At 36.2% G+C, this 15,913-nt stretch overlaps 1 protein-coding gene across 1 annotated transcript in view; it reads left to right on the forward strand.

The window, feature by feature from the left end:
- Nucleotides 1-6,118: 6,118 nt before the first annotated feature.
- The window catches only part of LOC136043666 (suppressor of lurcher protein 1-like), a 99,903-nt gene continuing 90,108 nt past the window's right edge, over nt 6,119-15,913 (forward strand). Inside the window, exon 1 of the mRNA XM_065728565.1 lies at nt 6,119-6,328. Within this exon, the coding sequence (XP_065584637.1) occupies nt 6,236-6,328 (93 nt within the window). The 5' untranslated portion in view covers nt 6,119-6,235. The remainder of the gene's footprint in view (nt 6,329-15,913) is intronic.

Genomic DNA, 15,913 nt, shown 5'->3' on the forward strand with positions numbered 1-15,913 from the left:
CCCTGTGGCAGGGGTTGTAAATTATACAAATCACAAATTGTTAACACATAGGTTTTGTCTTAGTAATAACATTCAGGATAGAGTTGAAACTTTCAGTGAGTCTTGGAGGGTGAGGGAGTTAGCCTTTAGGCATATGCGTTCTTTTTAAGACTGTGTATATTTGTGTTTAAATGAAACAATTTCTACTTCGAGTCGAAAAACAATATGTACATCCAGGTTATCGAAATACCACATCTTCAAAATCTCAAGAAAAGCTTCGTGTTTGAAGTTAAAACTTTAAAGTACTGTTGGAAAAAGGAATAATGAGGGTAGGGCAAGGGGACTTTAAGTTTCGCCTTGAAGGAGGAGAAAGGGGGGAAACAGTTTTTGTCTCTTATCTACCAGAACACTTTTGCACTATAAGCTCCTATAGGACTTATAAACTCAACACAGCTAATTAGCGAGGTAAATCAAATGACACTATGTTTGTCCAAATTTTCAAAATGAAATGTCTTCAGTATCTCAAAAACGGCATAGGATATCAGGATGAAACTTTCAGTGACTGTTGGGGGGTGGCAAGTAGACTTGGTACTATGACAAAGATAGAGCTAAATCAAAAGACACGATGTGCATCCAGGTTGCTTGCGCTATCTTGCTTTCTCGGGAACAGATCAGGAGACATATTTGAAACCTTTTAGGCAGTATAGGAGAAGAAATGGAGAGATTACTAGGCACAATCAGTTTTATACGGGTGGGGGGGGAATGGCTGAAAACCTTTTTTCTCCAATCTGCCTTAGTGTTTTTGCACTACAAGTCCCTTTGAGACACGACCATAATGGTGAGGTAACTCAGAAGACAATATGGGGTAGGAGGTTACTAAAAAAACACTAAAGGGGGGGGATTTTTTCTTTAGTCCACCTAAAAATTTCCCCACTATAAACTATGGGGCTTGCAATCTATTTACGATTAATAAGCAAGATAGATCAAAAGAAACTGTGATTGCCAGGTTTTTAAAAAAGCATATTTGATCTATCCTGGTAATGGCTTTGAGGATCAAATTGAAACTTCTAAGGAGTATTATAGGAGACACTTGAATTGAACTCAGAACTAAGAGGCTGAGGCTATGGGTGGTTGTGATGTTCCTGAGGAGGTTGTGACGTTGACCAGTGACGTAGTACATTGACCCATGACGTTGACGTAGCAAATAGTAGTACATCTGCATTGTCTCAGGAATAGCTTGGGGGATCGAGACGAAAATTTAGGCTAAGGGGTCATTTGGACCACATACTTGAGGGAGGGACAGAGACAAGTCGAATTAAACTCAAAACCCAGGCTATCGAACCAGCTGACCTTCAAAATCTAAGTGAGGACAGTAGGGGATCGAGCTTGGCTTTGGAGTGCCTGGGGGTGAGGAAGACGAAGGCACTTCGTATTTTTATTCAGAAGGAGGAAATATGAGGCCAGAAAATGTGAGTCTCTGTTCCTCCTTATAATTCATTTGACTTTTGATTTGATTTGAAATCTTGTATTTTGAGATTTACTTAGACTTCAGGGCTTTTGGACAGAGACAAGAAAACCTTAATGAAGGCAAAAGTTACCGAATCACATCTTTTCACCGATTTTTTGACGTCCGAGATAGCCCCAAATTATTTTTGTCTCCGATTGGCTGGCAACTTACTTGGCAGGTATCTCGATCTTAAGGGGAAAAGAATATTTTGAAAAAAAAATTGGACGGCATTGGTTCCTAAACCTCCAAAACGTGCCAAATATTTTTTTTTTGTTCCAATCACCGTTAAACTTCCATGGTAAATTAAAGGGGGTCAGTGAAAGCGAATTTTCTTTTTTATGCTAATCTGCTTTAGAATTTTAAGCCATGGAAGACGTCCCACCTTTGCCGTTTAGTTTTTGCTGAACATAAACACTAAACTGTGCCATTGCAGCATGTCTGAACTAAATTTTGGCAGTGGAAAACCGATTAAATCGTAAAACCATTGAATTATTTTCTTAAACTATCTTTAGTACTTATTCAGCACCCGCATACTAAGGGGACTCGGAACATTTTGTAGATAAATGGTTGCGTTCAGTACTTTATAACATGGTTCTATTATGTTATAGCCTTAGTAGTGCTATATTACAGTTATATTGCGTTATACAGTTATATTACGTTATCACTGTAATTTCAGCAAGCTAATATTCTTTTATTTTAGGCCCATACAAACCCATTTCAAGTTTGTTCCTTGCGATACGTTTTAATTTCTTGAAACTTTTAAGACATTCTAATCTCATAAAGGAGTCTCTTTTTTTGACGGTATAAATTATGTTGCAAGATATCCCTGATCTTCAAGTACTTTTATCGACAGTCTTTCTTCAGGCAGCTGGAAGAAAACTTTTGAAAACCTATAGATGCTGGACTTCAGATTTTGATAGAATTTTATTTTTAGTTAAAAAGGAAAGTTTCTTGTAAAACTGGATCCTTTTAAGCCTATTTATTCAGGATAGTAACATGCAAAAGGATTTTCCTTCAATAGTCTTCATTTCAAATGACTGAGCGAAGAAACTTGGACGATTAAGGTCACAAGACTACTTTAATAGCCTTCCAGAATATATCCATGGTTTATTGATTATTTCATACCAGCGCCATAAACTGAAAAAAAAAAAAAAAAAAAAAAAAAAACAGCCATAAAAAATAAAAAACGTGATGTATACCTTTTTCTTTTTTTGATACGCGTAGTGTCGGTTCAGGAGTATACCTGTGACGCAACTTGGGAAACCCTGGCCTAGCGAAGGTTTCCTAATAATTACATGCTGACTGGACAGCCAAGACCAAGCATGTCGACCTTTTCTAATAATTAAATTAAAAAAAAACTAGTTTTTTAACTGAAAGTAAGGAGCGACATTAAAACTTAAAACGAACAGAAATTACTTCGTATATGAAAGGGGCTGCTTCCTCATCAACGCCTCGCTCTTTACGCTTAAGTTTGACTCTTTCTCTCAACTCTTCTTTTTAAATTATTAAAAAACTTTAGCGTAAAGAGCATGGCGTTGATGAGGAAGCAGCCCCTTTCATATACGAAGTAATTTCTGTTCGGTTTAAATTTTAATGTCGCTCCTTACTTTCAGTTAAAAAACTTGTTTGTTTTTTTTATTTAATTTCTGAACGTTTTTGAATCAATGCATGTTTTGACTCTGGCTCTCCGCAGAGGAATAATTAAAACGAAATTTGCATATTTATTTTTTTGGCTAAATGACTTTTTCATAGTTTTGATCGAATGATTTTGAGAAAAAAGGAGCGGGGGAGGAAGACTAGTTACCCTCCGATTTTTTGGTTACTTAAAAAGGCAACTAGAACTTTTAATTTTTTTCGAATGTTTTTATTAGCAAAAGATACAGGTAATTTATAAATTAGCTTACGTAACGAACTTTTGTATTCTCATGTTTTCAGTACATATATGAGGGGTTCACCCCCTCGTCAGTACCTTGCTCTTTACATTAAAGCTGAAATTTTGTCCCAATTCATAAAGAATGACCCCTGAATCACCAAATCCGTAGAATAAATAGTTGAAATTACTAAAAATACTTTAGAGTAAAGAGCGAGGTATTAGAAGGAGGTGAGCCCCTCATATGCGTAATAATTTCTGTTCGTTTTAAGTTTTACAATAGGGTTTTCTGATACGCTGAAATTGATGGTGTGATTTTTGTTAAGATTGTATGACTTTTATGGGGTGTTTCCCCCTATTTTCAAAAATAAGGCAAAATTTCTCAGACTTGTAACTTTTGATAGGTAAGACTAAACTTAATGAAACTTATATATTTCAAATCAGCATTAAAATTCAATTCTTTTGATGTAACTATTGGTATCAAAATTCCATTTTTTAGAGTTTTGGTTAACATTGAGCCGGGTCGTTCCTTACTACAGTTCGTATTATGCTGATTTTGAATAAATAAGGTTCATCAAGTTTAATCTTACTCATCCAAAGTTAAGAGCCTGAGAAAATTTGCCTTATTTTCAAAAAGGGGGGGAAACACCCCTCAAAAGTCATAGAACCTCAATGAAAATCACACCATCAAAATTCACACGTATCGGAGAACCTTACTGTCGAGGCTTTAAGCTCTTATTTGCAAAAACGTGGAATTTTGTATTTGTGTCAGAAGAAAGATCACGGATGCGGGATTATTTGTTTGTTTTTTTTTCTCCAGGGTGATTGTATCGGCCAGTGGTCCTAGAATGTCACAAGAGGCCTCATTCAAACGGAAATCAAAAGTTCTAGTGCCATTTTTAAGTGACCAAAAAATTGGAGGGCAACTACGCCCACCTCCGACGCTCATTTTTTCCTGAAGTCACCGAATCAAAATTTTTAGATAGGCATTTAAGTCAGCATAGTCGGAAAATCTAATAACTCTGGCGTTTTGGACAAATAAATCCCCCACAGTCCCCGAGGGAAGGGCTGCAAGTTACAAATTTTGTCAATTATTTACATATAGTATTGGTTACTGGGAAGCAGAAAGATGTTTTCATGGGGGATTTTTTCTAGTGGGGGGAGTGGGTTACGTGAGAGGATGTTTCCATGTAGAAATTTCTTATGGGGAAAGAGAATTTTTCAGGAAGGGGTGCCAGATTTCCCAAGTTTTTTTCAACTGAAGGTAAGGAGCAACACTAAAACTTAAAACGAACAGAAATTATTACGTATATGAGGGGGTTCGTCCCCTCGTCAATACCTCCCCTTTACATTAAAGTTTTTTAGTACTTTCGAAAGAGCAATTTATTCTAATTAATTGACCTTTGTGATTCAGGGGTCATTCTTAAGGACTTGGAACCGAATTGGAACTTCAGCGTAAAGAGCGAGGTAATGATGAGGGGTCAAACCCCCTCATATACGTAACAATTTTTGCTCCTTTTAAGGTTTACTGTTGCTCCTTACTTTCAGTGGAATTTTTTGGTTGAATATAATCAAGGGTCGGTACCCTTAGGGCCGCTGAAGTAGGGTTGACTCCGGAGGCATACTAATTAGAATTATTTATTCTTAACAAAACAACAACCTCATAATTTTAATCTAGTACTGTGTGGGTAACAGGGGCTAAGCGAGACAGTAAAAAGCCTGTGGGGGGACGCTGGCCATCCCCTAATCAATATCGACCTTTAAAAAGGGCACTAAAGCTTTCACCTTTCAATCTAGTGGGCCCTATACTGTTTCTCAACGACCAAACCTTCTATTCAAAGTGTTAGAGGGGTGATAGTGTGTAGGAGGCACAAGGCTCTTTACTAATTCAACACTTATGAGTTTAAAACTTAAGGTGCCAGAAGATAGGGTAGGAAGGGAAGAGTTAAAAATATATTCTCTGATCCAACTAAAATGGTTTCGCCCAACAAGACCCAATGGGACTTGGGACTTATGGTCTTAGAGAGGGTGAAAAAAAAGACAATTCAGAAAAATGGGTAAGGTAGAAATTAAAAATTAGATAAGAAACGATAAGAAGATTGAACAAAAAAAAATGAAGAAAAATAAAATTTAACTAAAGATTATATTTTCTTAATTTAAGGTTGAAAGTTCAAATTAAGTTAAAAATAATAAATAAGAAGTTAAGTTACAAAACTTAAGAAAGAAAATGAATATCGCATTTAGATTGAGTACCACAAGAGAAAATATTATTACATAATTGCTCCTTAGGGCAATGTTGTAATTTAATCAGGAGTACTTTAACTCGTTGAAAAGTTGAACCTCAGACTTTATTAGTCGATGCTTTTATTTAGGGTATTTTTTTAGGGGTGCATGTAGTCAACAGGGTGAGTTGCAGAAGTCAATGAGTAGGTGACAATAGACAAGAAGATGCCTCACTATCGAGGCAATGGACAATTCAGTGCTAAAACTAGAAAATCAGTTTTGGAGATATTAGGAGTAAGATACTAGATTAGAAACTAAAAAGTATAATTTAAAAAAAAAATAAGAGCTGTAAGACTAAAATAAAGATTAAGACCGTAGATAATTTAAATTGTTTAAGTTAGAAAAACCAAAATATACATAAAAAAAAATATTAGATTTAGTCGGGGCATCAGTTTCTACATGCATCAAAAAATCATTGTTTATTTACTCTAAAGGGCTATATTGCAACTTAAAACCGATTGAAATTGTCCCTTATAAGGGCCCTATCTGTTTTTGTTTTTTTTTTACTTCACCCTATCGGTGCTTTTGTTGACAGCTGCTTTTCTTATAGTTGTGCATCTAATCAGCAAAGTGATTATGTAGAAGTTAGTAACTACATGACAGTAGACAGGAAGATGCCACGCTATTGTGGCAACCAGGACGGCTTGGTGCTAGAGTCGGAAAATCAGTTTTATAGAGTCTCTTTCAAGGTAAGGAAGATTTAGTTGAATTACTTGACTGTTGATTTAAGTTTTTGAGTCAAATTTGAGTCCTTCATATCAAGGTATGCCATTGTATCCTGTATTGGGTGCTGTGTTCTGTAGGTATACCTTTCACACTGTATTCTGTGAGTGGCGCTTTGTGCAGAGCTTTTGAGAGTTATTAGAGTTACTTACCACAGCCCATGTCACAAGAACTCAAGATGAACCATCAACATTGGGGGGTGCTAGTATCGTAGCCTCCTTCACTAATGGGGCGTGTGGATATCCTAGAAGCTAATATTTGCAAGTGCGGGTACGACGCTCAAATATATATTACCGTACGAAGCTGTTAGGACCTAGTAAAGGAAGTCCCGCTTTATACAGTAACTGAGAAACCGCCTAAAATTTATTTCTATCTTTAGACTAACATCTTTAGCTTATGAATGCCCGGACTTATATAGGCAAAATAAATCCATCACAATGATATTCCCCTCTCTCTAGGAAAACATTTCTAACCAGTCTGCCACCCAAATCTTTGACTGCCTTCCCCGACGTAGCTTGGGTTAATAAATATTCTTTCGTAATATAGAGAAAAACTCAGTTTTAGTTATCAGGCCAAAAACAAGGGAAAATATCAACGTGAACTAAAAAAAAAAACACATAAAGGAAAACAAAGTAAAGTCTTGTTTAATGAAGTGGACAGACCAAGGGGTAATGAACCAATCTGGAAAAGCAGCTATCAATTAGTTTTGGTAACTCAATTTACCAACATCTGGGGCTAAAATCAATGGAGGACAATTAAGACAGCTAGTATGGTAACTTATGCTCGAGGAACGTAAAAAGAGAATATTAAGGCAATAAGCTGATGCGTTTGCAACATATTTCAGGCTTGAAAAAAATCAAGGTATTTGAACAGCTATGGAAAGCAAAGTTATCAGAAAGAAGAAAAAGACATATGTCTGGTAATAAAATATATGACTTTGCTATGACTTTCAATACGCCCCCACTAAGATAAATGACTATTTAGTCGAGAGTAAAAGTAAAAAACGAAAGCTGAATATGAAAAATCTCCAACTTTCTATATCTTCTCTTCTTTTTCTCTCTGTGCAGTGTACAGACTTAGGAATACAAATTCAGTTTGTTGTAGCTCGACTAAATATCCAATGCCATCTCCCTATATCCAGTACTGAACCGTTCGAGCAATATGCCTTATAACCATCGCAAAAAGGCTGGGGTTTTGAAGAAGAGAGCCGGTGAAAATATTGGAAAATCATCGTGTCAATATAATAAAGATACTTTCGGGGATTTTGCCTGTTGTTTGAGGGAAATATACATACCAAATTAACCACCAAAAAATGGGACAACCAAAATAAAATACCAAAAACATTTTGTGGGTTCTTGGTTTAACTGTTATTTGAAGGAAATATACATACCAAACTACCGAATATTAAAAACAGAACAACCAAAAAGGTGAAAAAAATCTCCCATTTTCTGTTTCTTAAACAATAACGGACTTTAGCAAGATCAAAGAAGAAAATTGTTTCGCCCTCTGGAATTTACATTTGAGAGAAACTAAGAATACGGTTTTGGTATGTGAGACGATATCAGGTGTCAGGATGAACTGACTCCACTATCCTCTTAACCTCCATTGGTGGAAACAAATCCAAGTCTGAATTAAACTAGAACTGGCTCCTTGGAAGACATTAAATTTCACGTAAAATAAACTGCAAATCTTCGTGGCAAGGAATTAGATGCAGGCGCATAGGATATAAATCTCAAGGAAACATGAGGCAACTTTTTCAGGTTCCCACCCCATAGGAGAGACATATAGGGAATAAATATCGTACTAAACAAGGGTAGAAGCTAGGTGTACAACTATAGAGTAAAGGTTTGAGTGAATACGTTGTGAGTGGTAATGGAAGAGAGTATCTCCAGAGACTATGGTAGGGTAAGGCTTCGTCTTAGTAAGGTAATCACAACTGACCATATAAGGCCAAAATCAATTGACAGCTGAGGGGACTGACCATCACCTTTCACCTCCAGAAGGGATTCCTTCACTCTTCACCATATTAAGGCAAGCGCCTCTGAAAGTTGATTGGGCAGGGATCAATTCACACAAAGTCATTTTAGGTTAAAATTTAAATATCTTAAAGTTTGAATTTCTTTATTTGAAAGATACAAGATATTATATTCATACTAGTTTTCAAAGCATCAAAGTGAAAGAATTGTCATTCAGTTTACATATGGCATTCATTCAGTGAACATCTTAAACCAGATTTACTCTCACAAAGTTTTGATAAAACAAGAATGCATTCGAGATAAATACTCCTACTTTGCGTCGAACCGTTCATTTAGTGTTCAGCAAGGCTAATTTGCTGTCGAAATTTTTTTGGATAGACTGAGATGCCAATATTACACAAAGTGAGTAATTAAAGGAGTTTTATGTGGTAGTATATTTCTACAGTTTATTTTTTTCTTGGAGTTCAATTGCTATTTTGTATAATGGGAGGAAAGAGGAAGAAGGAAAATTTTGTGGAGTTTTTTCTCACATCCAGTCCTATGGAAGGAATCTCATTGAAATCACTAGCTGATAGCTTGAGTCTAGTTTTGCAGACTGTTAAAGAAAATTCAACTACGTTAAATGAGCTGAATGTTAATTTAAAGAATTAGATCAAAGGATTTCTAAGATCGAAGAATCTGTATTGGAATCGAAATTGGAGGTGGAAGGTATTAAGCCTAAAGTGATGAGCCTTGAGGTAGAAACCAATGATTTGAAGAGCCACATTTCTGTGCTAGTTGATGAAAATTCTTTACTGAAATCGCAGTTATCTAGCCTAAGGCATACAGATGAAGCTGGAAAGTAAAGAAACTGATAAAAATATTCTAGTATGGAACGTGACAGCGATTGATACTGTAAACGCTAAGGCGATTTTTGATAGTATAATTTCGTCATGCCTTGGAATCCATGAGGTACCCAAATACACGATAGCTGATGTTAAGCCTGACAAAAAACCGAAAAAGGTTATCATGGAGAACAGGGAGCTGAAAGTGGCAGTTCTAAAACAGGCTCGAAATCTTCGTGGAAAAACTATCATGGGCAATCAGAATGTTTTTTTATCCGATGATTCTCCTCCGTCTGTTCGAGAAGTTCAAAAAAAACTTTTATCTATCCGAACCAGTATTCGTGAAAAAAACAGGTTTTGAAACTTGGATTGCGAGATCCATACCACCATCTCTATGTATTCGTCGCCTTAAGGAAGGGCCAGTGGAAATGTTTTTGGGATGAAATCCCACCAGATATTAGTAGCCTGATTCAAACGCAACGACAGCGAAGGCAAGGAAATGGTCGGGGCAATTCTATGGACTGGATTACATGACTGAATAATTTTTTTTTCTTTTTTTGTTTAGTGAGTGTGTGGAAGCCTAGCAATACAATCTTTTTTGTTGTATTGCTATTTGTTTCTTTTTTGTTTTGTTTTTTGCACCATCAGTATAGTATTAGAACAAACCCATTTACTGTGAGTTTTAGTGCTTTTACTTTTCAATGGGGGAGGCATGGGGAAGGAGTACTCCTTGGCGTGAGGTCAATGCATGATAATGGTTTGGGTGATATTATTATTATGATTATGTATGAATGGTTTATATTACCAGTGCTGATTATTTGTTTATTTCTTAGTTTTTCCTTGTTTCTTTTTTCTTCTCTTTCCCTGTTTTTTCTTATTTATTCTTACCTTGATTTTATTATCATTATTTATCCCTACCTTGATTATATTATTTTTTACTCTTCTTTCCTTATATTTTTTCCTTATACCTGTGGTATAGTGGGCTTGGTCGTGGGGTATCAACTCTTTGGGGGGATCGTTTACTTGATTTACAAAATAATCCTTTAGATATTAAAGATATTATTAAAAATTCAATTGGAAGTAGAAATCAGATGAATAATGATTCTAATTCGGCTTTTAAAAGTAAGTATGTTTCGCAATTAAATGGTTCTGCCTCCTCCAAACGAGATGATATTTTCTCTGTGTTTCATCTTAACGTTCAGGGACTCTGTTCGTCTTTTGATGAGCTGAAACGGATCGTTACTGATGGAAGTCCTGATGTTATAGTATTATGTGAAACTTTCCTGGATTCAAAAAAGGATATCCTTTTAGATATTCCAGGATATAGGATGGAGAGGCTGAATAGGAAACAGATGGCGAGGTGGCCTTATGCTTTATATTGCTGATCGTCTTGCATATAATGTCCGAAATGATTCGAGCAGAAATGAGGAAGGAATGTTTGAATCCCTATTTATTGAGATTAAATCAATGCGCAAGTATTTAGTTGTGGGTTTGGTTTATAGGTCCCTCAGTGGATCTACTCCTTCGTTTTTCAAAATTCTGGAAGAAGTTTTGGACTCATTCCAAAAACATCCCTATGAACTAATTCTTATGGGTGATTTCAACCTCAACCTGCTAGATCGAAATTCTGCTTCAACTATTGATTTTTTGTCAATGATGCTCTCTTCGGAAACTCTACCTTCAGTTTGTATACCAACCCGAGTTACTGAAACACAAGCGTTTCTTATCGATGATATTTTTTCATCACTAGATGTCTTAAATAATTTGGTGCTGGCTAGTGATATTTCTGATCATTTTCCCGCTATTTCCCGATATAAGAGTGCTGATCAAGCGCAGCGTATAGCATCACCATCTAATCTCCCATTTTTCCGTTATGGTGATACTGAGCTAAGTCTACTTAATTCTCGTCTGGCTGATGTACCATGGGGTAGTCTGCTTTCTGATTCAGATTTTACCCACTCTTTTAATTCCTTTTGTGATTTAGTTAAAGAAGGAATCCTGGCAATTTGCAATCGGAGTCCAGCGCCTCATACTTCGAAAAGGATAGCACCACTGAATCCATGGATGACTTCAGGTCTCCATAAAAGCTGGAAAAGGAAAAATTATTTGTGGAACTTTACATGGCTTCACCATCTTTAGCTCATCACGAACGATTCAAGGCCTATAGGAATATATTTAATTCTCTGTGTCGGAAGGCAAAGTCTCAGTATTATCATAGGAAATTTTCTGAATGTGGGAAGGATGTTAGGAAGACATGGTATTTAATTAATTCAGTTCTTAGACCTATCCCCCTCTGCCTTCAGTTCCATCAATGCTGATAATGGATGGTAAAACCGTCTAAGGAGATGTAGATGTTCAACTAGGGCTTACCTATTATTTTGCTAATATAGGAAAGGTAACTGCTTCCTCTGCAAGCTCTGCAACTTCTCGTTGCGATTTCAGAGCCTTTCTTGGACCCTCATGTTTGAAGTCAATGGTCTTGAATTCTGTTTCTGAATTTGAGGTAGCTCGTATCGTGAATGCTCTTAAAGGATCATCCTCTTCAGGACCAGACAAAATTCCTACAAGGGTTATCCGTGCCATTCTACCTGCTATTCTGTCACCACTGACTAAGCTCGTCAATCTGTCTTTCGAGAAAGGTATTTTTCCTGAATCTCTCAAGCGAGCTAAGGTTATAGTACTCTATAAAGGTGGTTCTCGGAGTGATCCTGCTAATTATAGGCCAATTTCTCTCCTATCTGTTTTCAGCAAAATTTTTGAGAAGGCTATGCTATCCAGGCTTCTTAGTTTTCTGGATGCAAAGGAGTTTTTGCATGATTTCCAGTTTGGATTCCGAGCGAGTCACTCTACGGAGCATGCTTGCGCAGCTTTATCGAATTTCCTTCATTCGGCAATAGATTCTGGTCATATCCCGACAGCTTTATTTTTGGATGTTCGTAAAACTTTTGACTACTTGACTCATAGGATTCTTCTTTAGAAACTATCGCATATTGGTATAAGATCAAACGCTTATTCTTGGTTTAATTCATATCTTTTTGGTAGGCTTATTTCAATTGATCCGCTTTTCCGGATCCCTTCTGAAGTATATTATGGCGTCCTGCAGGGATCTGTTCTTGGTCCATTTTATTTTTGATTTATGTTAATGATCTGATTTTGGCTGTAAGAAAACACCAGGCCTCTGGCATGTTACAAGCTGTGTCAGCCTGATGCTCAGTCATGTTCCAATACTTCTTCTAATGAAGATTTTCTTGTTGCTTTTGCTGATGATACCACTCTTGTGACCCTTGGGAAGACGGAATGTGATATCAAGTCTAACCTTTTGGCATTATTCGAGAGAGTTATGTCATGGTTTAATGCCAATTACTTGGTCTTGAATGCTGGTAAATCACATTTTCTGATTTTTTCTCGAATTGGTATAGCTTTCCCTCAGCTTACACACCTTCAGGTGTCACAAGGCTCCTTGTGTAGACCAGAGAATTGGGTGGCCCGGTTTCTTGGTATCCTGCTTGATGAGAACCTTTCATTCAGAAACCATGTAGCCTGATAAGGGTTAAGGTCTCACAGAGTTTGGGTATCATTCGAAAACTTAGATACACATTTCCTGGATCTATTCTGAAACTTCTTTTTTTCTGTCTTGTCCAGTCATATGGTTCTTATTGCCCCATTGTATGGATGTGTACTTTTCCGTATACGCTGCGGTCACTTTCCGTCATGTATAATAAAGCACGGCGTCTGGTTATGGACACCAACCGTTCTTCACCAACACCGCTCTTAAGTCTGCGGTCTATTTGTATTATTTCTTGTGCTTCTGTTGTCTTTGATCAACTTCACGGCAATCTTCCAAAATCTCTTCGGAAAACTCCTATGTTTATTTCTGATTCAGCTCCATATAGCCTTCGTTCTTCAAATAATATCTACATTCCGCCTACCCCTACTATTCGATCAGATTTCAATCCCCACATTGCTTGTCAACAGGTCTGGAATTCACTACGTTCTTCAGTGCAGAAATGCCACTCGTTTGGGATTTTTAAAAGGATTCTTAAGGATCCTTTAATAAATCAAATAGATTAATTTGTTTTTCCTCTGAGGAGTTGATGGCCCCTGTGTTTTGTTAGTGGTGTGTGGTTTTCCTCTCTGCACTTTGCCCCAAGGCCTCAGGTATGTTCTCTATGTTTTTTTTCTTCTAGTTGTTGCTTATTGTATCACCCATAAATATATTACCTGTGAACTGCTATATGTGATTGCCTATATTGAATTTATGTGTATAATAATTTTTTTTCTTATCCCCCTTGTATCCCTGGCCATGGAGCCTTTCGAGGGGAATTATGTGTATTGTAAGTCGATTTTGCATCTCTCTAGGGAGTTTTTCAAAGAATTTTTTTGGGATCAGGCCATTTTCTGCGAGAGTCTGATAAGAGCGTCTTATGCAAATAGTGGGGTGAGTCTTGCGTGCTACACTCTTCAAAATGCTTGGCACAGTTCCGCCACACCTGGTATGCCTAGCAGTCTTGTTGTTTGTATAGGTTAAGTAGTAACTTACACATTAATGCATGTCAAATATGTCGAGAATTCCATTTTTATTGAAAATATTCCCATTGCAGTTGTGTATTTTACTTATAGTCACCGGTCCAAAATATATAAAAAAGGAACACAAGTGAACACAAGGGAACACAAACTTTACACAATTCTAAAATAATTCTAAAATAAAAAAAAATATTCTCAACAAATATAAAATGCTTTGCACAAATCTTAAATAGTTTTAATAGAATGAAAAATAGTTGGTGCAGAACACAAAATACCTACTACAAAACATAAATTAGAACAGCATCCCAAATACTCCTTATAGATTAAAGAAGTTCAAACATAGCCCAAAATTATTCCTACAAGACAAATTAATATATTCTCACGAAATAAAAAAATGCTTCGACGCATAATACTACAATTCTTTTCACAATATTAAGATAGTTCTAACAGACGAAAAAAGGTTGGTGCAGAACACAAAATATTTGCTATGAAACACTAAAATTTTAACAAAATCTGAAATACTTTTTATAGAATACAAAAAGTTCAAACATAATCCAAAATAATCCCAACAAAACAGAAAAAAAATTCTTACGATATACAAAAATACCTCACACACTTCCAAAAAATGGCTGACAGAATGCAGAAACGTTGGTGCACAACACGGTTACTTGCTACAAAACACAAAAAATATAAAAACATCCCAAATACTTCTTATAGAATTCAAAACGTTCAAACATAAACCAAAATAGTGTCTACAAAGTAAACAATTATTCTTACAAAATATACAAAGGCTTTGGACAATTCTAATATAGTTCTATCAGATTGAGAAATAGATGGTGTAGAGAGAGGTTAATCGAATTCTTTTTCTAGTTAGAGACATATGAATCGGAAATTTATCAATATTCAGTAAAACACAGACGCTACTATTAGCTCACACGGGGTATACTACACTCTGAAATAGATGAACTAGGTATTTACCACAGTTTGAGAGATGAATTGAATTCTTTTTAGAGTTAGAAACATATGAACTAGGAATTTACCAAGATTCAGTCAAACACAGACAATACTTTCAGCTCACAAGTAGTATACTAGTATTTGAGATAGGTGAATTGGGTTTTATCCCAAAGTCTCTGAGAGTAGAATCTCATTCTTTTTAGAATTAGAGAAATATGAAGCGGAATTTATCAAGATCAAGTCACAAACAGGAAATACCACCAACCCGCAAGTGGTAAACTACAGTCTAAAATAGGTAAATTAGGTTTTTACCAAGGTCTGAAAGAGATGAATCGGATTTTCTTAGAGTTAGAGACAGAATTTATCAAGGTTCAGTCAGACACAGATACGACTACCAGCTCACAAGTAATATACTAGAGTCTGAAATAGGTGAGTCAGACATTAACCAATGTCTGAGAAAGATGAATCAGATCCTTTTAGAGTTAGATGCATACGAAGGGGGAACAGCATCTGATGTCAGCACAACTTATTTTTTGCCTTCATCCCGGGTACCTGCAGCCAAAATGTAACAGCACCTTTTTCAAATAACTTAGATCGAGTTAGGTTGATTAAAGTTCACTTAGCATAGCTCGCCACCAGTTTTGTTTTCCGACTTCATTTGTATTGTACTCTAAAATAATCTGATCCATCTCTCTCACCCATCAGTAAAAATCTAATTTACCTAGTTCAGATTCTAGTTTATCACAAGTGAGCTGGTAGAAGCGTCTTTCTCGGACTGAATCTTGATAAAATGCCACTTGATATGTCTCTAACTCAAAAAAGAATCTTATTCTGTGAGCTGGTAGTAGTGTCTGGGTGTGAATGAGTCTTGATAAGCTTCCACTTCATATGCCCTTAACTCTAAAAAGAATCTGATTCATCTATCTCAGACACTCACAAAAACCTAATTAACCTATTTCAAACTCTAGTATACCACTTGTGAGCTAATAGTAGTATTTGTGTTTGACTGATTCCTGATCAGTTCCCACTTCATACGTCTCACACTGTAAGAAGAAACACTGTAAAAGATCTGATAATAGTGTCTGTGTTTGGCTGAATCTTGATAAGTCCCCGCTTCATATGTCTCTAACTCCGAAAAGAATTAGATTCATATATCTGTGCACCGACTACCTATCATTCTGATAGAACTATTTTAGAATTGTGCAAAGTATTTTTTTATTTCTTAAAAATAATTTTTTGTTTTGTAAGAACTATTTTGTATTGAACTTTTGTA

Source organism: Artemia franciscana, chromosome 2, assembly GCF_032884065.1.
Source record: "Artemia franciscana chromosome 2, ASM3288406v1, whole genome shotgun sequence".
Taxonomy (NCBI): Eukaryota; Metazoa; Arthropoda; class Branchiopoda; order Anostraca; family Artemiidae; genus Artemia; species Artemia franciscana.